Source organism: Manduca sexta, chromosome 10 (assembly GCF_014839805.1).
Source record: "Manduca sexta isolate Smith_Timp_Sample1 chromosome 10, JHU_Msex_v1.0, whole genome shotgun sequence".
NCBI lineage: Eukaryota > Metazoa > Arthropoda > Insecta > Lepidoptera > Sphingidae > Manduca > Manduca sexta.
In genome coordinates this window covers 6,287,441-6,310,885 of record NC_051124.1, presented here as the reverse complement: position 1 = coordinate 6,310,885, position 23,445 = coordinate 6,287,441, and the positions used below count along the sequence as shown (strand labels likewise).

At 37.2% G+C, this 23,445-nt stretch overlaps 1 protein-coding gene across 24 annotated transcripts; it reads right to left on the bottom strand.

Annotated features, from left to right (window-relative positions):
* Nucleotides 1–143: 143 nt before the first annotated feature.
* Nucleotides 144–23,445, bottom strand: LOC115455881 (zinc finger protein 2 homolog). Of its 24 annotated transcripts, none has more exons than XM_030184646.2 (23): nt 23,356–23,445; nt 22,815–23,158; nt 17,204–17,378; nt 16,595–16,799; nt 15,937–16,002; nt 14,914–15,009; nt 14,652–14,735; nt 13,977–14,121; nt 12,224–12,334; nt 11,939–12,049; nt 11,619–11,729; nt 11,375–11,485; nt 10,794–10,877; nt 10,050–10,133; nt 9,657–9,827; nt 9,333–9,503; nt 8,888–9,058; nt 8,169–8,238; nt 7,450–7,611; nt 6,128–6,259; nt 5,769–5,878; nt 5,373–5,455; nt 144–5,095 (listed from the first exon to the last, which is right to left on the bottom strand). In XM_030184646.2, the coding sequence occupies exons 3-22, from the start codon at nt 17,236–17,238 to the stop codon at nt 5,385–5,387; spliced, it is 2,301 nt and encodes a 766-aa protein (XP_030040506.1). In that variant the 5' UTR covers nt 17,239–17,378; nt 22,815–23,158; nt 23,356–23,445; the 3' UTR covers nt 144–5,095; nt 5,373–5,384. The 24 variants fall into 24 exon arrangements, with proteins under 24 accessions (XP_030040506.1, XP_030040508.1, XP_030040505.1 ...); XM_030184648.2 differs by lacking the exon at nt 23,356–23,445 and adding an exon at nt 23,253–23,324; XM_030184645.2 differs by lacking the exons at nt 22,815–23,158; nt 23,356–23,445 and adding an exon at nt 22,515–22,690.

Here is a 23,445-nt window from a genome sequence, read left to right as displayed (position 1 = left end):
TATTTCCGGTATAAACTAGAAAAAATAATGGATTAATGAATACACATATTTCATTGCAAAGAAGTGTGACTTATGTCCTATTAAAATAAATGACTTAATGTAACTAGGGATAGTGGAAGGGATTTTGAAATTAAACTAATAACTAGCCACAAATATCATGGCACGTTTATTTTTCTCCACTACATGGCGACTTCTAAAAGAATCGTGACTTGTTATTTTGCATTCATATAGTTTCTTTTTTATTAGAGCTCTGCAAAATGAGCACTAAAGAATAATTTTACAGTGTATACTTTTCATAAAATTAAAATATAAACTCTGTATTTATTATTTTGATCTCATTATAAATCACTATGAACTGAAAAAAATTAAATGTTTTTGTTAGTTCGCTAATTATAATATTGATTGATGAGACTATAATAAAGAGTACATTTAAAAAATCACATTAAAGCATATACATAATGCTGACTACATAAATGCTCTTACAGCCCTCTCTACGGCCCACGCCGGCTGCCGAGAATATACTTAAAGTATTAACAATAAACAATATGAACCACTTTTAGTTATTAAACAAACCAATAATAATTATAATAATAAAAATTTATCACATTCACTTCAGACTATAAAAAAAATAACTATATATGTAAAGGAGGCTGTGAGAGCTATATTCACGTGCAATTCAATACACCACAATAATTAACAAATCTAACTTATTTCAAATATAAACTAGCCTAAAAATTTTAACAATAAAGAAACAGTTGCAATTAAAAATATTGGTCATCAAAACTCTGAAGAGCTATAACTAAATGACCGCGTACTGAATGATATAAATTATCATGCCATGATGTTTGCTCACAGACGTTATTAATAAATTGCAATTAAAATCATGTAAATTACTCCAAAAGTGTAGTGGTGGCTTATAGCCGTTAAATTTAGCTTGATTAGCGTATAATTATAAATAGTATAAAACCAGTGACTTAGAAATAGCTCTCAGTATATAAAAAAAGTTAAAATCCTTAGGCTGTACTCTTGTATGATTATAATGTAAGCAACGCAATATGTTGGCAAAGCGGAAGATCGCGTAAATCTAACCATACAATAGAACTAAATATTTATGTACCTTAGAGAATATGATTACACAAGGCTCACTGTTATTTTGTTTAAACTACCACGATCAAGTTCAGTATAACTGGTCGGCGGCTGCAGCCATCGCCGCGGCCTCCTGGACTAGTCTCCACGTCTCGACAACAAAGTATACAATAACGTTCACGGGGTAAGGATATGTACGATTTCTTAACCAAAAATAGAGCTTACAAACATTGGTTGGTCCATCACCACAACCGATCTGATGTTAAACAATAAAAAGATCAACAAACATAATACATAACGCTGCCAATAATTTCGTGAGTATTCTTTTAACGTTGTGAATTCCTCAGTCTTTTCTACGGTTCGAAAACAAATGGGATAACAGACATAAAAAACAAACTCATACTGCTCGATTACGTAAATTCAAATGGCTCAGTATTTACTCTCTATAATATATTAAACTAACATCGGTATGTAAAATAGTTAGATCAGTGAAAATACACAAATCATCCACCCAATAGATAGCTCCAGCGGATTATAAATTCGCAACTTGTGACTCTTCACTGTCTTATATTGTACGTGTAGTGTCCTCGTCTCATTGCCATTTGTATAGCGAATGTCCTACGAACATCACTCGAGCGTAAATAAATTGATTACACTGCAATTATTGGTATCGACAATTCGTTGTACAATTCGCAAGAAGACGAGGACAATCATTATAATATTCTCGGTGCCTTCATTGACTCGGCCGGGGCGAATAACATAAAGATCATGAGTAATAATAGAAAACAATAATTATACAGAGAGGAAGCATGTAACAACAAAATATATTAATCTAGAATCAAAAAGAAACAATCGCCCCAACAAAGTTATTGAAGGGAATGAGATAGTGTATACATAGTTAAATCTACCTAGTTCACTATGTTGGTGTTTCTATTTCCATTCATAATATCTATGGATAAGAATTAAGTATATAAGGTAATGTACATTGGTAGGCGGCGCGGTTCATTCGTCGCGGGCCAATGCAATTACATACAAAGTATTCATAACTATGGATTAAAAATTTCAATGGTGATCATTTTATATAATGGTAGCTGTTAGATTTATACTATCTTTAAACCCAAGTTCTAGTTTGTCTAAATAATACTGTTATCAATGGCTTGGTAAGAAACTTACTAAATGATTAAGAATTTAAAACGCGGATAATTTTAGATCGTTACATTTATGTAAAATTTCTGGGCAACTAAATGCATCCGTAATATTATTTTACCTTAACATACAGTGTACATATTATTTATTAAAATGATAATGAGATATTGGCCTATTTTTCGTGATTTTTTTTTAAATACAGAACTATCAAAATATAAAAAAATATTGAGGACTATCAAACAACATTCATATGTATATTATATTATTATATGTATACTTATGTACATCTACAAGAAATTTTGATCTTCAATAATCAATAGTACCCAAATAATAGTTTGCGCTAACGCTAACATTAGTTCAAATAACGTTCTCAGTACGAAATCCGATTCAGACTGTAGAATGAGACGGTTCTACAAATCATAAATCCTCATCTACAATTTTGCTTTGCCTCCAAAAATTTGAATAAATAAATCCTACCAATATTTACAAATCTGACCCAGCACATGGACACATACTCGTACGGTATGGAAATAAAATAATGTACCTACAGTAAACAATAACACAGCAGAGGAACACAAACAATACAAAGGTATACACGTCAGTTAAATACACTTACGAGAATATAGTATTAGCTTCTCTTACAATATTTTATTTCCAGTTCTACCCTGACCTGCAGTCTGCAGACTTAACTAAACTTACTCTACCGCTTCATTTACATAGAAATGGCACCAATCTATCTTTGATATCAATAATGGCAAACCATAAGGAACCCCCGCAGCGGACACTTTAGCTGCACTCCAGTGCAAAGAACTGTCTCAAGGTATTGGAAGACTACTGCTCTATATACTATTCATTATCGTAATTATCGTTACTCCAAAAATACTAATGGAAATAATGGTTCTGCCAAAATACGTTCACTAAATAGATACGACGATATCTCCTATACGGTAAACAATGTAATGCTGTAAACTATCATTTACGTCACTACCTCTAAGGGTTCCTACACACATGGTGTTTATGCCGCGGCCGCTTTTAGTTTGTACAGTGCGGCCGCCGGAGGAATGTGCCGCCGCCACGCCGCTGTACTGCGGCATGCCCGGCGGCATAGTCTGCATGTAGGAGCCGTAACACGAATTCATTTCACATGTATGAGAAAATAAATGGTGATATTTGATGGTATTATGATTGATATTGCCTAATGTCGCTATCCGCTAGAAGGCACACAAAGTTAGTAAGAAGCTTCACAAATGATAGGCTCTGTGCGCGGCACAGTGGCGCCGCCAGTGGCGCGTCCGGACAACACGCACATCCAACACTGAACATAATATTACTCTCAACGTAATACGATTCAAAAATATTGCCAATTTTATGTTGCAACAGGCACTTCTCTGGATTTCTCCAATAAACATCATATTAAAGTTATTCATTTTTGTGAAGCTTTCAGTATTGCCTCTCAGGACTCTGCTAGTTTATGGTATTATTTTGTACTTATCAATATTATTATTATTTTATATGAACCTGAATCTTTATTTAAAGAATTCTTACAGATTAATCTTGAGGAATATCATCTAGAGTCCTTTAAATTTCACAGCGATTAAAATACATTTACCTCCCGTCGGTAACAGTTGTATAAAATTACTGAACTTCCATATACACTGACACATTCTAAGTTAAAGCATCGCAATAAGATATTGTTACATTTCACTACGCCTAATGAAAATGGGTATGACAATAATAAGCGAATGGCGAACGTTACAATTTAGAATTTCATTTGAAGACTAACCATTCACGATTCCAAAATTTATCACTAAGCAAATTAGAATATGAGATCAAAAATTTTAGGCCTACATTCTAAATGATGAGACTTTAAAGTACCTAATGATTTATGAACGCCACCACAGGGTGAAGTGATGGTATAGATAAATCACAGCGTGGGTAAAAATCACAATGCACACATGATAGGCGGTACCGCTACGTGACTACTCTGCGTTCTCGTCTGTATCGTGATGTCCACCTGGTGTTGTCGAGGGATTCCACAAGCGCAACCAAACCGACTCCATGCTCTCCTCCACGTGTCACACGCCACCCTAAACACAGCCTCGGCGACGGGTCACAGTGCTCGTACTAAATAAAACGTTATTTATATCATCACTATGTCCGAAAATATAAATCATAATTTATTTTTTTAGTTTAGCATTCCAGTTTTTTTTTTTGTTTTTTATTTTTGTGTTACACACAAATGCTCGAATAAATCTGTAATAGGAAAATATAATTTGATGTAAATAAAACTTTAAATAAATAAGTACATATAATAACATTATTTAAAATATTCTTTTAAATGATATTGTTTAAAACAATTTAAATCATTTAGGTATTATTATTGCACTGATGACGACCTATTTTAATTAAAGTAATACAGGCTAATAAAATTTCTGTCCATTCATATCGTAAATAGTATCTGCGTACTCTTTGTAAGATCCAATAATATTTTTAGTACAGCACTACAAAAAATATATTACGCGATTACGAATCTGAATAGATCAACGAGAGCACACCCGTCGCCCTCCACCACGTATTAAAATCCATCATGGAGTTACAAAGCGCTGTGTTTAGTTTAGTAATGTGTTAATAATGTCAAACCACAGTATACTGTTGTTACTCGTACACACGTCACGGGCGACGAAATCAACGATGGATACAACTAAATAACTCGACGTAAACAGAATATATTTGCATGAGTCCATGCTGACGATCCTAGAGAAGGAATGGTATAGTTGGCCTTCTCTCTGTCTGATAGCTGCTCCTGTTGCTGGCTGCCAAATTTTAAATATTGCACTCTGGCCGCGCGATAGTCAACCGACAGCTGGAACAATTCATAACCATCTACAGTAACCCACGTCAATATTTTAACGAATTCAATACTTCAAACCGCCTCTATACTTTTGTGTCCCTAGCAATAATTATTTTTGTTCACTAAACGACACTACAAAGGGTTAAGTTTGTTTTACAGACATAAAAAAATGTAACGAGGTGATTATCGTTTTAGAATTGTCAGTAGAAAAATTCGTTACATATTTTATCACAAAATGAAGATGTTTATTTTACTGATCTGTCTATAAGTTGTATGAATTATAACGTACCTATTTTCATGATCAGTCTGCGAGATGCATCTGACCCGACATCTGGGGTTGGGGCGTGGGGGTGTGTGAAGGGGGAGGCGATGCTGAAATATAATAACTATAGTTAAAATTGTGTTAAAAAAGAGCAAAAAAAAATTAAGTACAGACATAGTTTTACAGAATGATAATGATGTGCCTGTCTGCGTATAGACTAATAAATATGAATAAAATATAACAAATTCTCTAGTCCGATACTTATTACAAAAAAAATCTTTGAATCAACTCTTTGAGGCCAACTTTGATTCGAAAAACACATTTAAACCTTTTTATAATGCTGGCATTACATCAACAATGATTCATGAAGAACAAAGAATGATCTGGAAATGATTGTTAATTATCAACGTAGTTTGTACTTACATATAGACGCAATGGATTGCGGCGACATCGCTGACATTTTGCTCTGAGTGTCTTGCATGGACACTTGGGTACCTTGCGATGTCATGTAACGATTCACCATTGGCACAAAGCTGTCAAAATATACGAATTTACAGTTACCATCATCATAAAAAAAATTGTAGAAAATTATTATTATATTATACTTATAACATAAAAACCGTATACGATTATTCCTTTGCATTACATGATCATTATATTTATAATATAATATTTCTCACGTTTATTTGCAATTTTTTTTTCAAAAATATTTGTAGTACTAACATGGAAAATCTACGATTTTCTTATGTCTAATATAGTAAAGTTTAAATTGAAGTAATCACCTTAAGTCACAAACGCCCGGCGAGTCATAGTTACTATTGGAATTGTTCGTGTTGGTCGCGACGCTGTTAAGGGTGCCGATGCTGTTCGCGGACACGTTGCTGTGATTCTCGCGGTGGACGCGGTTGTGGTGTCTAAACAAAATAGCCTTTATTGCAACACCATTCAGAGAACGAAACAATAAAAAGTAAAAAGATATAAACCCGCTTTTTAAGTAGATACACAAATACACCAACCCGCATTGTTCCTTTTGGAGGGTAGACAGATGTGCATGAGTACCAGATTTTAGCAACGATATATTAGGTACCACGTAATGAGGCTATTACCATTTAGCCATGCTCCAGGCTAATATTAGCAGACCAACCTATTATCACTATTCTATCCAGGGATGGAACCCGAGACATCAACCGTAGATATATAGTTTACTAGCTTTTGCCCGCGGCTCCGCCCGCGTTATAAAGTTTTTCAGACTAAAGTTTTCCGTTATAAAAGTAGTAGTTTCCCGGGAGCCTATGTTCTTCCCAGGGTCTCAGACTGTCTCCATAACAAATTTCATCTTAATACGTTGGGTAGTTTTTGAGTTTAACACGTTCAGGCAGACAGATGCAGCGGGGGACTTTGTTTTATAATATGTTTTTTAGAACTTTTTAAGTGGAACAATCCCGTCATACATCATTGTTGCATAACTTTAACCGTTTACGCAGCGCAGGCAACGGAAGCTCTCAAAACTCATAATTTTCCCCGTTTTTGCAACATGTTTCATTACTGCTCCGCTCCTATTGGTCATAGCGTGATGATATATAGCTTATAGCGGTACACAAATAAAGGGCTATCCAACACAAAACGATTTTTTCAGTTGAAACCGGTAGTTCCTGAGATTAGCCATTACTGCTTGGCTCCTATTGGTCATAGCGTGATGATATATAACTTTGAGCACTCCACAAACAAAGGACTATTCAACACAAAAATATTTTTTCAGTTCGAATCGGTAGTTTCTGAGATTAGCCATTACTGCTCCGCTCCTATTGAATATAGCGTGATGATATATAGCCTATAGCTCTCCACGAACAAAGGGCTATCCAACGCAAAAATAATTTTTCAGTTTGGACCGGTAGTTCCTGAGATTAGCCATTACTGCCCCGCTCCTATTGGGTATAGCGTGATGATATATAGCCTATAGCACTCCACGAACAAAGGGCTATCCAACGCAAAAAGAATTTTTCAGTTTGGACCGGTAGTTCCTGAGATTAGCGCGTTCAAACAAACAAACAAACAAACTCTTCAGCTTTATATAATAGTATAGATAATATTTGGATACAGTTACCTTATTAAATAGCTATCCCTAACGAAGCTGCGGCCGCAGACGCTGCACTCGTAGCAGGAGCCGGCGGAGTGCGTGCGGATGTGCAGCGCGAACTGGGACTTCGACGTGAACGTCATCGAGCACCGGTCGCAGTTCAGCGGCTTGTCCGCCACGTGCGACCATCTGCACAACAACACTGCACTGCACCACGGGCACACTGCACCACGGGTACACTGCTCCACGGGTACACTGCACCACGGGTACACTGCACCACGGGTACACTGCACCACGGGTACACTGCACCACGGGTACACTGCACCACGGGTACACTGCACCACGGGTACACTGCACCACGGGTACACTGCACCACGGGTACACTGCACCACGGGTACACTACACCACGGGTACACTACACCAAGGCTACACACAGCCGCGACAATACCTCGACTGGTTCAACACTTCAAATCGCCTTTATCACCGTACACACGATTTTTCTTATAATTTTAGATAAAGAAAAATTATATTTCGATTGAAGTGAATTTATAGAAACGTTTTGAAGTATTAAATTTATTAAGCTACTTTTGTGACTGACTGTACATTACAAAAACAGTAAACAATAAACATCATAACTAAAATTTTAAATATAATAGAATTTATCTATAGTAAAAATTAAATATTTAATAGAACCTTGAAAACAGAAAATAATAATGTTAGTTTGAAAAATGAAATGATTCACTAACCTGTGAGCTGTTACATAGCTCTTCACAGCAAAGCGTTTCTGACAAATATCACATGCGTATGGACGTTCTCCTGCAATAACAAAATCGTAATTAATCATTATCATACCATCATATTTGCCGTATTTGTAACATATAAACTAAATACAATAGAAGCAATGGTTCCAATGAAAGAACTAGAAAGTAATGAACGAAAAGCGACAGTGGATGCAAAATTATGTTAGAAAGACGGCAAGATGCGATTAGACAGTACGGCGAAATCTGAAATTAATGAATGTAAGCCAGGAAATAATAATAAATAATTAAAATGGCGAAACTTAAACGATGATGTAGCGAATGATAAAATCATAAAGAACAATAAATTGCCGGTGCCACATCATTAAGTTCAGAATGAAAATTTGTACCTTTTCATAGCAATTTGCCGCCTTCGTAACCACATCTACCGTTCACGGTGAACACATTCACACACAATGATGAAAAGGACCAACAAACCCATGAACAGAATGATTTATAAGCGAACGATTAAATTATGTGAATTAGTCACCGATACAAGCAATCACAAATGAAAGACATTTGAAAACAAACCACATCATGTGTTTTTCGCATCCAAATGCCCTTCGCATTTAAGTATAGAAGCCCCTAATGTAATGTTTGTGTTTTAATAGATAGTTATCACAATAGGGTAATAAATGTATATAGGTCGCGTGGTTATATGTCCATACCGGTATGAATGCGTTTGTGAATGTTGAGCGTGGATTTCTGCGAGAAGCGTTTGTAACAGACATCGCACTCGAACGGACGTTCGCCGGTGTGCGTGCGCATGTGTATCTCCAGGTACGGCTTGCATGTGAACGCCGCCGGACACTCCATGCATTGGTACGGGCGACCTTGCACTGATCACCGGCGCACATGTTAGTTTACATACTTTCATTATGATTATGACATAGCACAGTAAACAACACACATGACACAAGCAGCGCCGCGCTGCGCCCTATGTGTAGTGTGCACTCACTACTCACGGACCTCTCATTCAATACTGTCCTTGTGGCACCGACAACTTCCAAATTAAAATACAGCAATATGTATGTACACCAAGGGACTACAAATAGACTATTACATTAAAATTAAAATTCACAACAGCGAGCGCGGCACGCGGCCGGTACTGACCTGTGTGCGTTCTTTTGTGTATGTTGAGTGTCGACTTTTGCGCGAATCTCTTGAGGCAGACGTCACATTGGTAGGGCCGCTCGCCGGTGTGCGTGCGGTTGTGGATCTCGAGGTACTGCTTGCACGTGAAGGCGGCGGGGCACTGCAGGCACTGGAAGGGCCGCCCCTGCACTGTGGACGAGCGCGCTGGTCAGGTGGGGCGGGGCGGCGCGCCCGCGCACACGCCGCCACACTCCCCCGCACTCCCCACACACCCACACCACCCACGCACACACAAGCTAGTAGCCCACATATCTCGCTCATCCTTCCCTCGCGCCCACATACCTGAGTGCGTCCGCTTGTGTATGTTGAGACTGGATTTTTGAGTGAAGCGCTTGAGACAGATGTCGCACTGATAGGGTCGCTCGCCGGTGTGGGTGCGCGTGTGAATCTCCAAGTATTGCTTGCAGGTGAAGGCGGCGGGGCACGACAGGCACTGGAACGGTCTGCCCTGGACTGGTGCCCAACACATACATTATAGCGGCGGCGAGGTCGCAAGGACGCTAACCGCCCTCGCACTACGGAGGTCGCGGCGCGGACCGGTCGCCGCTCGCCGCAGACTCCTGCTCCAAATCTTTCGTCTAGCGGTGTGGCACGAGAGGAGAGATTCGGAGGAGAGGCGGAGTGCGAACGGAAGGGGCGGGCGGCCGGCCAGTCCGGCTCGCGGCTGTCACCCACCTGTGTGCGTCCTCTTATGTATATTGAGGCTGGACTTCTGTGTGAAGCGCTTGAGACACGCGTCGCACTGATAGGGCCGCTCGCCTGTATGCGTGCGCATGTGAATGTCCAGGTAGGGGCGGCGTGCGAAGGCCGCGGGACAGAGCCCGCACGCGAAAGGGCGCCCTTGCACTGCGCCCAGTGCACACACAAAAGCGAGTAACGCACGTCGCCGACGCTCGGCCGCCCGCCCGGTGCCGATACAGCCGATTAACCGATTGTGCGCGAACACCGATCCCACCCCAATTTTGAAAATACGCGTCTAACATGACGCTGCGGTGCCTGAGGTGCGTCATTGCAGCGATTGCATTACCGCTTTTGTGATAGAATTAATATTCATGAAGAAATGATTTAAATGACACGCTAAAATCACCGAAACTCGCGGAGTGAGGAGATGGGGGAGGAGTGAGGGAGCAAATGATCTGCGGTTTGATTTAATGTAAAAGACGAAAGATAACCGGCGAATGCAGAAGTATTTGAAGCGCGCTTTTGAATGGGTTACAGAATTGAAATGTTAGTCGGAAGCAACGATACGGAAGCTGTCGATGATGGGAAGATGTACACGACGGGTCAGGCGGGCAACGGAAAAATAGGAGAAAAGCATGACGCTAGATGAGATATGTGACTGCGTATCGAGTGTCCAGTTTTCGCTAATAACGTACCGCAAGATATTGTTACGGAATATAAAATATGTGGGCTACTAACCCGTATGTATCTTTTCGTGCAAATTGAGCGCGCACTTCTGCGTGAAGGACTTGAGGCAGACGGTGCACTGGAACGGCCGCTCCCCTGCGCCGCCAACACACGGACACGAGGGGACAGAGAAACAAAACAAAACCACGATGGACAAATAATTCTACCACTTGTCGCAACCGCATACCAATTTATATAGTACGTAAATATTGTGTGCACTACCATGAGGGAATTTTAAAACAATTTTATTTGTCCATCAGACACTTGTCTCCTACTATAACTGAACGAAAAATCCTCACAACGTACACATGCTTCAACTGTTTGTGAATAGTTTTTGAGCGTGTCTACCTATTAACTATTTATTGTACTAGCCATTCAAACTAATAATAAAAAACAATAACTCATTCCCAAATGCTGACGTGCCGTCTGTAAACATTAAACGAACACAAAATAAAACAACGCTATGGGAGCCCTTAAACTATTCACAAAAAGTAGGTGTCAAAGTCGCAATGACAAAACGTAACAAAGGCGGCGTATTTGAGATTGCGGCTTTGAAACCGGGTGAAAATAAAAGGAAATATCAAGGGACCCACCGGTGTGTATACGTTTATGAGTGCCAAGGCTGGACTTCTGCGTGAACCGCTTGTCACAGATGTCACATTGATAGGGGCGCACTTTGTTGATCAGCGATTGGATGTGCTCCTCTAGAAATACCAACAAAATTCAGCTACAACAACGCTCCCGCTCGATGCACTGCCAATGATGATAGTGCCTACGTGTGCTAACGTTAAATAATTAATTCATGTTCTACATAAGGATTTTAGGGGAAATGCCTACCAGTATGTATTTTCCCATGACGTCCCAGGCTGGACTTCTGAGTGAAGCGCATAAAACAGATGTGGCACTGGTACGGCCGCACTTTCTCTAACAGGGCTCGTCTGTGCTCCTCTATAATTTATACGAGTTTCGATATAGCAACTCAGCACCCGCTCAAACAAATTATTTATTTCATTAATGCCTATTGTTAATGTTACGAGTATACCATTCACACACATTCAGGGGGAGGTAGGCTAACGACTACGACAAGTATTAGTGCCGATCTGCGTCAAGGAGATCCGTCACGCACAAGTTGGCTGTAGGTATAGGTAAGAACCCACCGGTGTGTATTTTTCCGTGCCGGCCCAAACTCGATTTCTGGGTGAATCTCACAAGGCAGATGCCGCACTGGTAGGGACGGTCCTTAGCCAGCAGCGCACGCTTGTGTTCCTCTGAACGAAACCATCGCACACGTCAAAATTATTGTTACAGCTGAGCGTTTACGGGAGGAAGTCAAGTCGACAAGAGGGACGCGGAGGCCGGGGGAGTGAGTACTGAGTAACGTTCATAGTTCATACAGACATAAATGCGAGTCGGCACGGGCGTCGTCAAACAGATAAACCCACCCGTATGTATTTTCTTGTGTCGGTTGAGGCTGGAGCTCTGCGTGAACCGCATCTGACAGAGCTCACACTTGTAGGGCCGGTCCTTCACCAACAACGCGCGCATGTGCTCATCTAAAACCCACGCCACATTGCCACATTCCAACAACGCTCTCTCTAAAGCTCATACTTTGCAACTACACAGAAGAACGCACAACCGAGCCGCGCTGACACTCCGCGGTAGCGGAGCGCGTCGCGGCGTCGATTGCGGATTCTTTACCTCCCCCTGTTTACCTTACATCATTGAAGCCTTCCTCACGCCCTGATCTTTATTGTGAATCGACTTTATCATTTGGACACGACTCAAAAACTATTCACATTTGTAAGTTAAGCATATGTATTGTCAACTACATGGACGCGACCGACGCGACCGGCGCGGCGGACGGCGGTGCGTCGCACCAGTGTCGCTTGTGTAGGTGTTCGGTACGAACCAACGGCTAGCTATGTATGTATACATAAATTGCATACTATAATGATTATCGCGTGTAAGTGCATAGGTACTCGTAATAAGCTCCGTCCAGAGGTCACGTGTTCATTTGAAGTATATATTAACAAGCTCAAATATATATCATACAAATAAATTAACATCATAATAGTGTTTAACCTACCAAAATAAGTTTAGTATTGTACTTTTTTATTTCAAAATAATATTTGTAGAAGGGGAACAATATAACAAATAGCAAACTGAAAAAATGTACTCCTGGATTTAAAAATAATACGTAGTAAGTTAATATAATGTATAAAAAACAAATATAAAAAGAACTTTAATATACACTATTTAAAAAAAATCAGAATATAATACGACAATACATACAATATGCGAAAATGTGGCTAAATATCAGGGCGTCAAATTAGAATACACGCTTTAGAGAATCTGAGAAAAACATTAAGGATAAAAGTACGCCGTCATCGTCTGTCTTGCTAATCTGTGCTCTTATAACGGAGTGAAGAAAATAAAGACAAATGACGTGGACGCAGATATCCTTGATGTAAGCTCAGAAACTCAATACTATCCAAAAACTAATAAGCAAAAAAAAGAACGAAAAAAATATTCATATACTTAATGAATCGCGGAAACAGGAGGAGGTCAATCAACATTACTAAATATTTATGAATCCAAATACAACGTTTATCATTTAACAATCCCCTCATGGTACTAACAAAATGGGATTATCATTTCTTTGAACATTATTGTTTTGTGACTTTATCCTCTTAACAATGTAACTTCCATATAACGCCTTCCTAAACCTCCATCCTATATAAATTGTGTCGCGCCTAACTAATGATTAAAATGATAAAAATAAGGGTAAACGAAAGGAATAATTTGCGATGTGTTTTATTTTAACACATTTTCTTATTACTCATAAATGGAAAGTAAATATGGAAATTACATTACATTCAAAATATTTCAGGATTAAGAAATTAATAAATCTCCGTTTACTTGTATCATTTCTGCACTTGGTGAATCAACAAGTAATAGAATGAAATCTTTGAATCAAAAAGTAAATTTAGGATAAAATATTAACTCAATTTTATATTTAATATTTAAGGATAATAATCTATAGGGTGAAATGTCCCCAATTAAAACTGAGCTGTCAAAAATAACTATACAAAATTCCACTGACAGATTTTGGGAAAAAATTAACAAAATTGTATTGTAATGTGCCTGTTACTATGTTTAACTGAACTCGGTGACACAACATGAAGTAGGACTCACCTGTGTGGACGCGTTTGTGCGTATTGAGACTGGATTTTTGTGTGAATCGCTTCAGGCAAAGATCGCATTGAAAGGGACGCTCCCCTGTGTGCGTGCGCATGTGCACTTCCAAGTACGGTTTGCGACAAAATGCCGCGTCGCATACCTGTGGATTAAATCACATTTATGATTAGTACACCACGCCATCGTTCTTGTCACTACATAGTATAAAACAAAGTCGCTTTCTCTGTCCCTATGTGTGCTTAAATCTTTAAAACTACGCAACGGATTTTGATGCGGTTTTTTTGAATATATAGAGTGATTCAAGAGGAAGGTTTATATGTATAATAATAACATCCATTAAATAGTCAGCATTGCACCCGTGCGAAGCCGGGCCGGGTCGCTAGTATTCTTATAAAGTCTTTTATTTATAGATAAAATATATATATGAAAGGATCACATTTTTAAAATCAAACATGATAATAAAATAATATATAATCTGTGGAAAATGGTGTGGATTGTGCATTTGCTCAAACGTTATGTAAAATACTATGTACCTAATTCGTAATGTACAATTTATTATTTTCCCTAAATGATATAAGATCACGCAATACCGTGTAGGGTTAACAGAAGTGACTAGTGAATTCACATAAAAAACTAATTTCCTTGCATTAATACATGCTTCAGGATACTTACCGTGCATTGGAAAGGTTTATTTCCTGAATGAAGTTTCATGTGGACGTAATAGGATGACGCGGACGATAGTACTTTGCCACAAACCTAAAAAAATATTTCTATAAATATTACATATTTTATAGTTCTTTTCTATCTAAAAGAATACCGACGTAAATGCATAATAATTGTATTTAGAATATAGTACTACGTCCGTTATTTTATTTTGTTACGTACACCATTACATAACACCGATAGTTAAAATGGACCCCAAAACTATACTCACTTTACAAGCCTGCGGTTTAGATCGTGGAGCCGATTGGCCGCCACCGTTTGACACTTCCATTTTGGTTTGTACTGAACCCAGGTCCACACCCATGCCCTATTGAAATATATAATAGGGGAAATCAGAATTTGAAATAAAAAATGTCGTTTACACTTATACCGTGTGTTGCGGAAAACGATATCAATTAATACGTTTTTGCAAAGAGACTTTTAAATATTTACCAGATTACATATAACATGACATTTGTATATTATGCAATTTATAAATTTAATGACACTATACTATTATTATAAAGCTAAAGAATTTGTTTGATCGCTCTAATCTCAGGAACGATAAAGCCGAGTTTTTTTTTCACTGATACGAAGCTACATTATTCCTGAATGCTATAGGTGACTTTTTATCCCGGAAACAACTAATTAACGAGGGCGCAATCGCAGGTAAAACCTGGTCAGATGTATTAAGTTTACATGTTTAATCACCTTCAATTATAATTTTTAAGTCAACCACATGTAGATAATAACTATAGTTTTGATACCGCTATTTTGCAACACCCTGTATAATCTAATTTTAGAATAATAAGACTTTTCATTCAATATTTCATACGCAGCTCGTATAATAGATTAAAAATGCCTTTAATTCACGGTAATAAGTACTGTTATTTACCTAGTTCTTAACACTACCATAAAAATTATATAAAAGCCAAATTAATGACGAAAACAATATGTTACATAATTTAATACAAGTTTTTGGAAATTGGTATTAATTCAATTAGGAAATTCTTCTAAGTAAGAAGTTTTAAGACGCCGAAACCCAGGTAACACGCCTATCATCATCGGCCTATATCGTTGTCCACTGCTGGACAGGCCTCCTCCAACAAGCGCCATTTTACCCTGTCTTCGGCCTGTCGCATCCAGTTCTTACCAGCGACCTTTCGCAGATCGTCACTCCACCTAGTTGGAGGGCGTCCTACACTACGTTCGCCGAGTCGTGTATTAATATAAAAACAGTACGAAATAATATTACCTGGGAACATTGCCGGCTATCCATTTCCATTTCAACGCCTTCATCGTCCATTCCTTTGAAGCTCAGCTGAAGAAACATTTATTTTTATATTAAACGGACGAATAGGATCTTAGGATATTGATAGGTTTAATAGATAAAGCATGATTCCAGTATTATAATTCATGTTATAAACTTATTTTTATTATGAAAATAAAAAGCGTACCCATTCTTTTCGGGTGGTCTCCTGTGTAATCCCCATGTCCAAGCAGTCATTAAATAAACCAAAATTTAACACTGAATTGATCAGAAAAACTTTTCTATGGGTTTAGGAGGGAAATTATTGTTCCCAAATAATGTATAACACAATGGCTTGCATTTTTTGTTGGAACTAATTCTCTAAACAGACACAATCTCTCATCTCTTTACTATGTATCTACATACCACTTATTTACATGATGGTAAACTTTATGGCAAAGATATATTGCAAGTAATTACATATTATGTTAAAAGTAGTGGCAAGTATAATGTATTGGTTGGTAGTAATGTAAAGCGTAAGTTGAAGTAATTGAATAAGATAGGCCAGTGATTTCAATTTGTGCCATGCTAAACTAAAACCTAAAAACCCATATTTAGCTGTGGTTTAACACTAATGATAATAATGAGTTATTCATATCATTACCTCATCATCCTGTTGTTGTTGCAATTCCTGTTGTTGGTGTTGTTCCATAAGATCCTGTTGGTGTTGTACTTGTTGTTGCACTATAAGGCTGTCCTTTGAGTCTTCTTGGTGTTGTTGGTGATGCATGCTTATGATCCCTTGGTTTGAATCCGATCGGACTATTGTTGGGGGACCGGAGTGTACATGTGAATGGGATGTGTAAAAGCTGCAATATACAAACAATTTACTGTGCTGTTGGTTTATGTTTTGTGCAAATCATGATTAGGCTCGTGAAAATAAATTTAACGTAAAGTTCAGAATTTATGTGAAGCTTTTAAAAAACATTAATTATAATAAATAATTTTGAATTATCAAGTAGGTATAATATGTAGCATTTCGTAAAATAATGTAAATGGTATGTTAAAGGAAGTAATAAATATTAAGATACACCATAATTTGTATGTTGATTGGTGTATAAACTGCATAAATTAGAATAACTGCAAACTAATGGCATGTAAATGTGGCATAAAATGGGCTATTTTACATTATTTTATATATAAAAAAACACATGTGCAAAAAATTGAATGAAATGGAGGTTTGTAGTAAATGTTTGTTATTGTTTATATTTACCTCATGGGCTCAGCCTTGATCTGTTGTTCGAACATGGATATAGTGGCGAGTAGGTCGCCGGGGGGTGGCACGGGGACACCCACGCCCCGCGCCACACCCCCGACGCCCACGCCCCAGTGTGCCGGGAAACTAATGGCGGACTTGATACATTGCACCCATTTTCAACCCTACCCACCTGAATAACAAAAAATAAATACATATAAGCAAAAACTGAATTTTAAAATACATAGATTTTTAAGAGGAAATTTATACAAAAACTTATACATCTAGATGCTTTCTTAGTTGCAAACAATATTTTACCCGCCAAAATCCAATAAATTATTATTATAAACTAGCTTCCGCCCGCAGCTTCGCCCGCGTGGATTTCGGCCTTCAAAAATGGAGGAGGTGCTCAATTTGTCGGGATGTTTTTTTAATGTATGGTGGTATGCAGGTGGTCCGATTGTCCGGTCAGGGACTGATGATGGGATCCTGGTGAAATCGAAGGAACTCCTCTAATATTATAGGCAAACCTATGACGATTGCGGTATTTTGTATAGCATAGCCGTTGTCCGCGACTTCGTCCGCGTTTCCGTCGTTTTTCGTAAAAAAAGTAGCCTATGTCCTTCCTCACGGTTCAGTGGTTTTGATGTAACAGACAGATTAACTTTCGTATTTTAGTAAGGAAATATAATATAAATCTGAGAGTGTTATAAGCTTCGAACTGCTAAGCTATCGGGAGTTACACGTGTTATTGTGAGTCAACCATAAAAGATAGACATATGCTGTCGTGGAATATTTTTTTATATAATTTTAAGGAGAACATCTCCATCATACATGATTTCTGTGTAGCTTTAACCATTAAGGTTGCACACGCGACGAAAGCTTAAAAAATGGAGTAACTTCTCCCTTCATTTCCCTTCACTGCTCTGCTCCTATTAATTGTAGCGTGATGAAAAGTATACTATAACCAGCTCAGGAGTATGAAAAATAATTGTATCAAGTTTCGTTAAAATCCGTCGAGTAGTTTTTGTTTCTATAACGGTTATACAGACAGACAGACAGACAAAAATTTTACTAATTGCATTTTTGGCATCAGTATCGATCCCTAATCACCCCCTGATAGTTATTTTGGAAATATATTTCATGTACAGAATTGACCTCTCTACAGATTTATTATAAGTATAGATAGAAGATTAAAATTTATAATTGGTGGGCTTGGATGGCTATATTGCGAACTACGAGAAATAGCAATAACATATTATTATTCCCACCATATTATCCTGCATTCTACATGTTTACATACGCTATGTTCAACTATAGAGCGACGGCGCCAAATCAAAAATCTACGTAGAACGTCGACATCGACATAGCCTAATACGTACAGCAATTCTTAGTGCCCTGTAGCGTAATTTGACCAGTTTTAAGAACTTTAGTTACTAGTACGCTTTAATTTATTACTTCCCAACCGCCCCTACCGGCAAAATTATGAAACTGAGAACGCGGCTCCGTGTTTTTATTCTGTAACGTGAAAATGATCATTATTTAACGTATTTAACAAATGTATGACAATTTTTTAAACGTTTTCGAGTGTATGTTGATTTTTAGATGCAAAATGAATTATTAAGCATTGTTTGGTTTGTGAATACTACTCGGTTATTTTTTAATTTTTATGAATTATATTTTTTAAAATTTGCATATGGCTTCCATAGAAACGGGTTGACATAATTTCTACCATAATTTCATAATTGACCAAATGAAGTAATAAAATAACGACAGTGTGCTTTGTTTTATTTACATCATTCCTTAAACGCGGACAAGAAATAAGTAGTGCTACTGGAGGAGGGAAGGTCTACTTTTATTGTCTGCGGTTTATAATTGCTGAAATTGGTAGTTTCTCATTCCTTTTCTGACATTCTTATCAGAAACTCGCTGTTGCAATACATTTTAAGATTATTACTGGTATTGTAACAGTTTTTTGGCTATGCGATAACTTAACTTATATTCTACACCTCAAAAAATACTTTTTGAGAGACTGCCTCGGTGGCGTAGTTGTATTGCATGTTCGGTACAATAGCGCTCTGAGGTCCTGGGTTCGAATCCCGGGTCGGGCAAAGTGATATTTGGGTTTTTCTGCTCAGTATCAGCCCGGAGTCTGGAATTTGTGCCCGATATGGCGATAGGCTCGCCCCCTATCACATCATGGGACGGAACATACTTGGCGAAAAGTGGGTGCCCTAGTTGCGCCTCTGCATACCCCTTCGGGGATAAAATGCGTGATGTTATGTATGTATGTAAAAAATACTTTTCGTTTTATAAAGAACACGACGAATAAAAAAATTAACATCAACCGCGTTAATACATATGCAAATATTCAGTCACGTATTACACTTTTTTTTACAACATGGACATTTACATACATATAAGTAGTTCGTTGACAAACCTACATTCGGGGTCCGAAACACTACGCCACCGTAGCCTCGGTTACATTATAACTTTCCTAATACTATGCTAACCCCTACCTAAGATTCAAGGTTCTTTAACCTCTTCATAACAATGTCGACACACCACTTTTAAGGGACGCTCCCGCTGAAAAAAATTCTATTGCTGTAACAGCTGTTACCTACAGCAAACCGCCTAGCGATACATTTTGCCATTCGCTATCATCAAATTATGCACAAAACATAAAATTGACGAAAGCGCATGAAATGGTAGCCACCATTAACAAACGTGGGATGTCCCCAAGAATAAAATAACGCGAAACCCCAACGAATCAGTGACACATTAAGTGGACAGGTGAGTCGAAGTTACCTACCCGAATCATTCCCGATGAAGGCTGACACCAGCTGTTGGTGCCTCAATAGAAAATTAGAGGTATCTATCCCTACAACTGTTTTTTTCCATCATTTAAGCCATTTCACACTAGTCATGGGACGACAGTTAACATTAATTGATTCATTTATACGACCCGGGTGTCGCCCGGACTAATGCCACTACCTTCACGGATATTAAAAGATCATATTATGATGTGTACTGTTAAACTTTATTTCAGTAAAAAAGGATAGCAAAAAGGGCGGGAAGCACGAAGTTCCTCCGATTTTATATTATTTTCTGACATGGGCTACGAAGCGTGTCTCTTAACGATGAACGCATTCTTCGCTCATGCAAAATGTTAATTCATGAATTGAAACTATCGAACTCGTGTGCCGAAAGATTGGACGGTCGCGGCTCAAATGGTTATTTTCGCGGGAAAATTACCTAGATTCGCAACTGTTAGGGTAACCTAGGCGGTTATGTCCTGGTTACCGACACAAATTACCTTAGTAGATTATCTTTGATACATAAGTCGCAACTTTCAAATTCAAGTAAAATAAAAATTATATGATAATACATAATATATGTCGATGTCTAAAATTTCGTCTCATTAATGAAATAGTCATCAAGAGATTTGTTCCACGCAGTAGTTACTGTATTTAGTAATATTGGCTATTATTGCATCCATTGGGGGCCTAAATATAAACACGACCATTGATGTGATGTCCATCAATCCTAATCCAGAATGCGAAAATGTATATTATTTTTACTAGTTTAGTCAATACAAAATTAAAATCTATATTTCCAATGAAAATGAGGTTTATAGTAGCCAACCGGTAGTGGTAAAACATTAGATACGCTATTTGAATACGTCCATACAGTATAAAGGAAATTTGTCAGTATTTAACCTCTTAAACATTATCTGTACTGCCGCAATAAGACAAAAAGGACGGTTGTACTAAAATTTCTTTCAATAGAAAAATGAAATATTTTTGTCTTTTTTACTGATGCAAAATATTTTTTAACTCAATTTTTAATTAAAAAAATCGTGTTCGTCTTTATTTATGACGGCAGTACAAAATATCGTGTGTTACAGAAAGAGAGTATTAATAATAGTGAAATCAACATGGTAAGAGGGACATGGGCATGTAGCTTATTAGTATGTACAGTTAGAAAAGTTATATTAATTTTGTATCAATAAAAATAGAATACTTATCTCAAATCACCAGATATCATACGATTGTTAAATATTAAATTCTTTTAAATCAAATTAGATAAATAAATAATTATTAAGTATCTATAAAATGTACGTGTTTTTACTTTTTATTGATATTGAGTTTGTTATTCATCACACGAGTTTTAATAACTTATTTCTGATACCCCCGTTTTGCAACACCCTGTTTACGGAATCTCATAATAAATGCACAACACTCAAGTATATTCCTAAAGTAAATAAAATAATACCTGAAATTTATTTGCTACTCAGTAGCATAAAATTATGATTTAAAATCGCTTGCTATGTATAAATATTTACACACTACCCACATAGCTTTTATCTCGTTGGTCAAAGGGCGGCATAAGCTAGGCTAGCTAATAGCGATCACAGCTTTTTGTAAGCTTACGAATTAAAATTTCAAAAGGCATGCTTTTATAGGCTTAATATACAATAAATGTAGTGATAATTAAAAAGTCATATATTTTACCCAATTTGTTACCTACTGATGAAATAAAGAAATCAGCGCTTAAATATTTTTTTAAATAATGATAATATGCATATTACTCAGGCCATTGGCAGAAATATCTTGTATATAGATATATGTATGCGGTATCATTAACCGTCGTCATGCATTATAATATTATCTATTTTAACATTGTACATATACATAAATGAATACTTTTGATATAATGTACACACGCGTAAAACCGCGCTTATCTCTCGCATTCTTGTGATATACACGCACTATCAACATATACACGTATTGACCGCTTACTAATCACACGTAAATGTAAACAAAAACACCAAAACGATTTATATTAAATTTGCGAAATTATTAAATGGCGGAAGCTCACCGACTGTCTCCACCCAGCCTCCCCCCGGCCATCAATAAAATGGCCAATTCGTTATTGAATTTTGTCCTCAACTTACGAGCCGAGGCTGCGCGACGCCGGTTGTCATCATACAAGTAATTTACTATCTAATATATCTCTAATGTAAACAATGTTAGTTTACAATACTCTATTTATCGTTTTGGTGAAAGTTATGTCATATTATACAAATGCTAAATCTGCAGAATGTACCTACTTTGCAATAACACCCTTTAGTTGAAAACTGCAGCCGAAAAGAGATTATTTACGAACGGAATACCTGTAGCTATTGCAAATACAATGACCTTTTATAATGTGGGGAAGGAATCAGATATAATTTATTATTATTCCTTATTTATGCAAAATGTTCAGTTTCTTCGCGTTTATGTTATTCTATCGCTACATATATATACCAAAGTTAGTTTCTACTCACATAAGTAAAGAAACACCTAAATATAGATGTGTGTACGGAATCACATAAATTATATCACTAATTACACAATTTCGTTAAGATTGGCCATTCGAATTATGTTTTTCTTAACACCGACATAAAATGGCTGCTACCTCATTGTTCTGCGCGTTCGTTCGTGCGCATAGAAGCCGTGAACGCTTGGGGACGACTTCTCCGCCAATTAAAATGATGGCGCGAAATTTGAGGAGTCGTTAAATTACAATTTAATGTTTTATTTATGATAATTACATAACTATAGTACACATACAATAAATCACTTACTAAACATAATGATTGCGTAGAAAAATATGAACATTGTTACAACAGCGATGATGAATAAGGGAATGTATACTGTCTGATCGCATCCATAGCTATTATATCCAGCATTATTACTAGAAGTACGACATGTTAATGTCCTCTGCTGATGTCGTACGCCCTCTAAATGTTGGTTCAATTGATTATCAGAGTTAGTAAATATGTTACACGTTTTACAATAATATCTTCTATACTTTTTGGGTATGGAAAGTTTGTCTTTACGTATTTCTTCCATTAGATAAGCTTGTACTCTAAGTATTATGTCCGTTTTTTACTTTAGAAAGGTTGTTCACGTCCAGTAAAACTGCTATCTGTAATTAAAATAATTAATTAAACATATATATTATGCGTCTCTACTAAAAAAAATCCTATTTAAACACATTTATTTATAATATAATATAATACTTGAGTAAATATTGACGATAAAAGTAGAACATATTGTTTCATGGCTATTAATCGATCTAATATACATAAATAATAATGAACGTGTGCCACAATAAAATATTACCTGCTTTCTTTATTAAGTATTTTTTTAAATATTAAATACACAACGATAATACGGAATGTAAGGTAGGTGCGAAATTTTTTTTCGGTTCAA

Coding starts and splice junctions, on each gene's coding strand:
- LOC115455881 (XM_030184646.2), bottom strand. CDS start 17,238: ATGTTCGAACAACAGATCAAGGCTGAGCCCATGAG. Junction 16,800..17,203: donor ATCAAGGCTGAGCCCATGAG/GTAAATATAAAC, acceptor TGTATATTGCAG/CTTTTACACATCCCATTCAC. Junction 9,504..9,656: donor ACACAAGCGGACGCACTCAG/GTATGTGGGCGC, acceptor GCTCGTCCACAG/TGCAGGGGCGGCCCTTCCAG.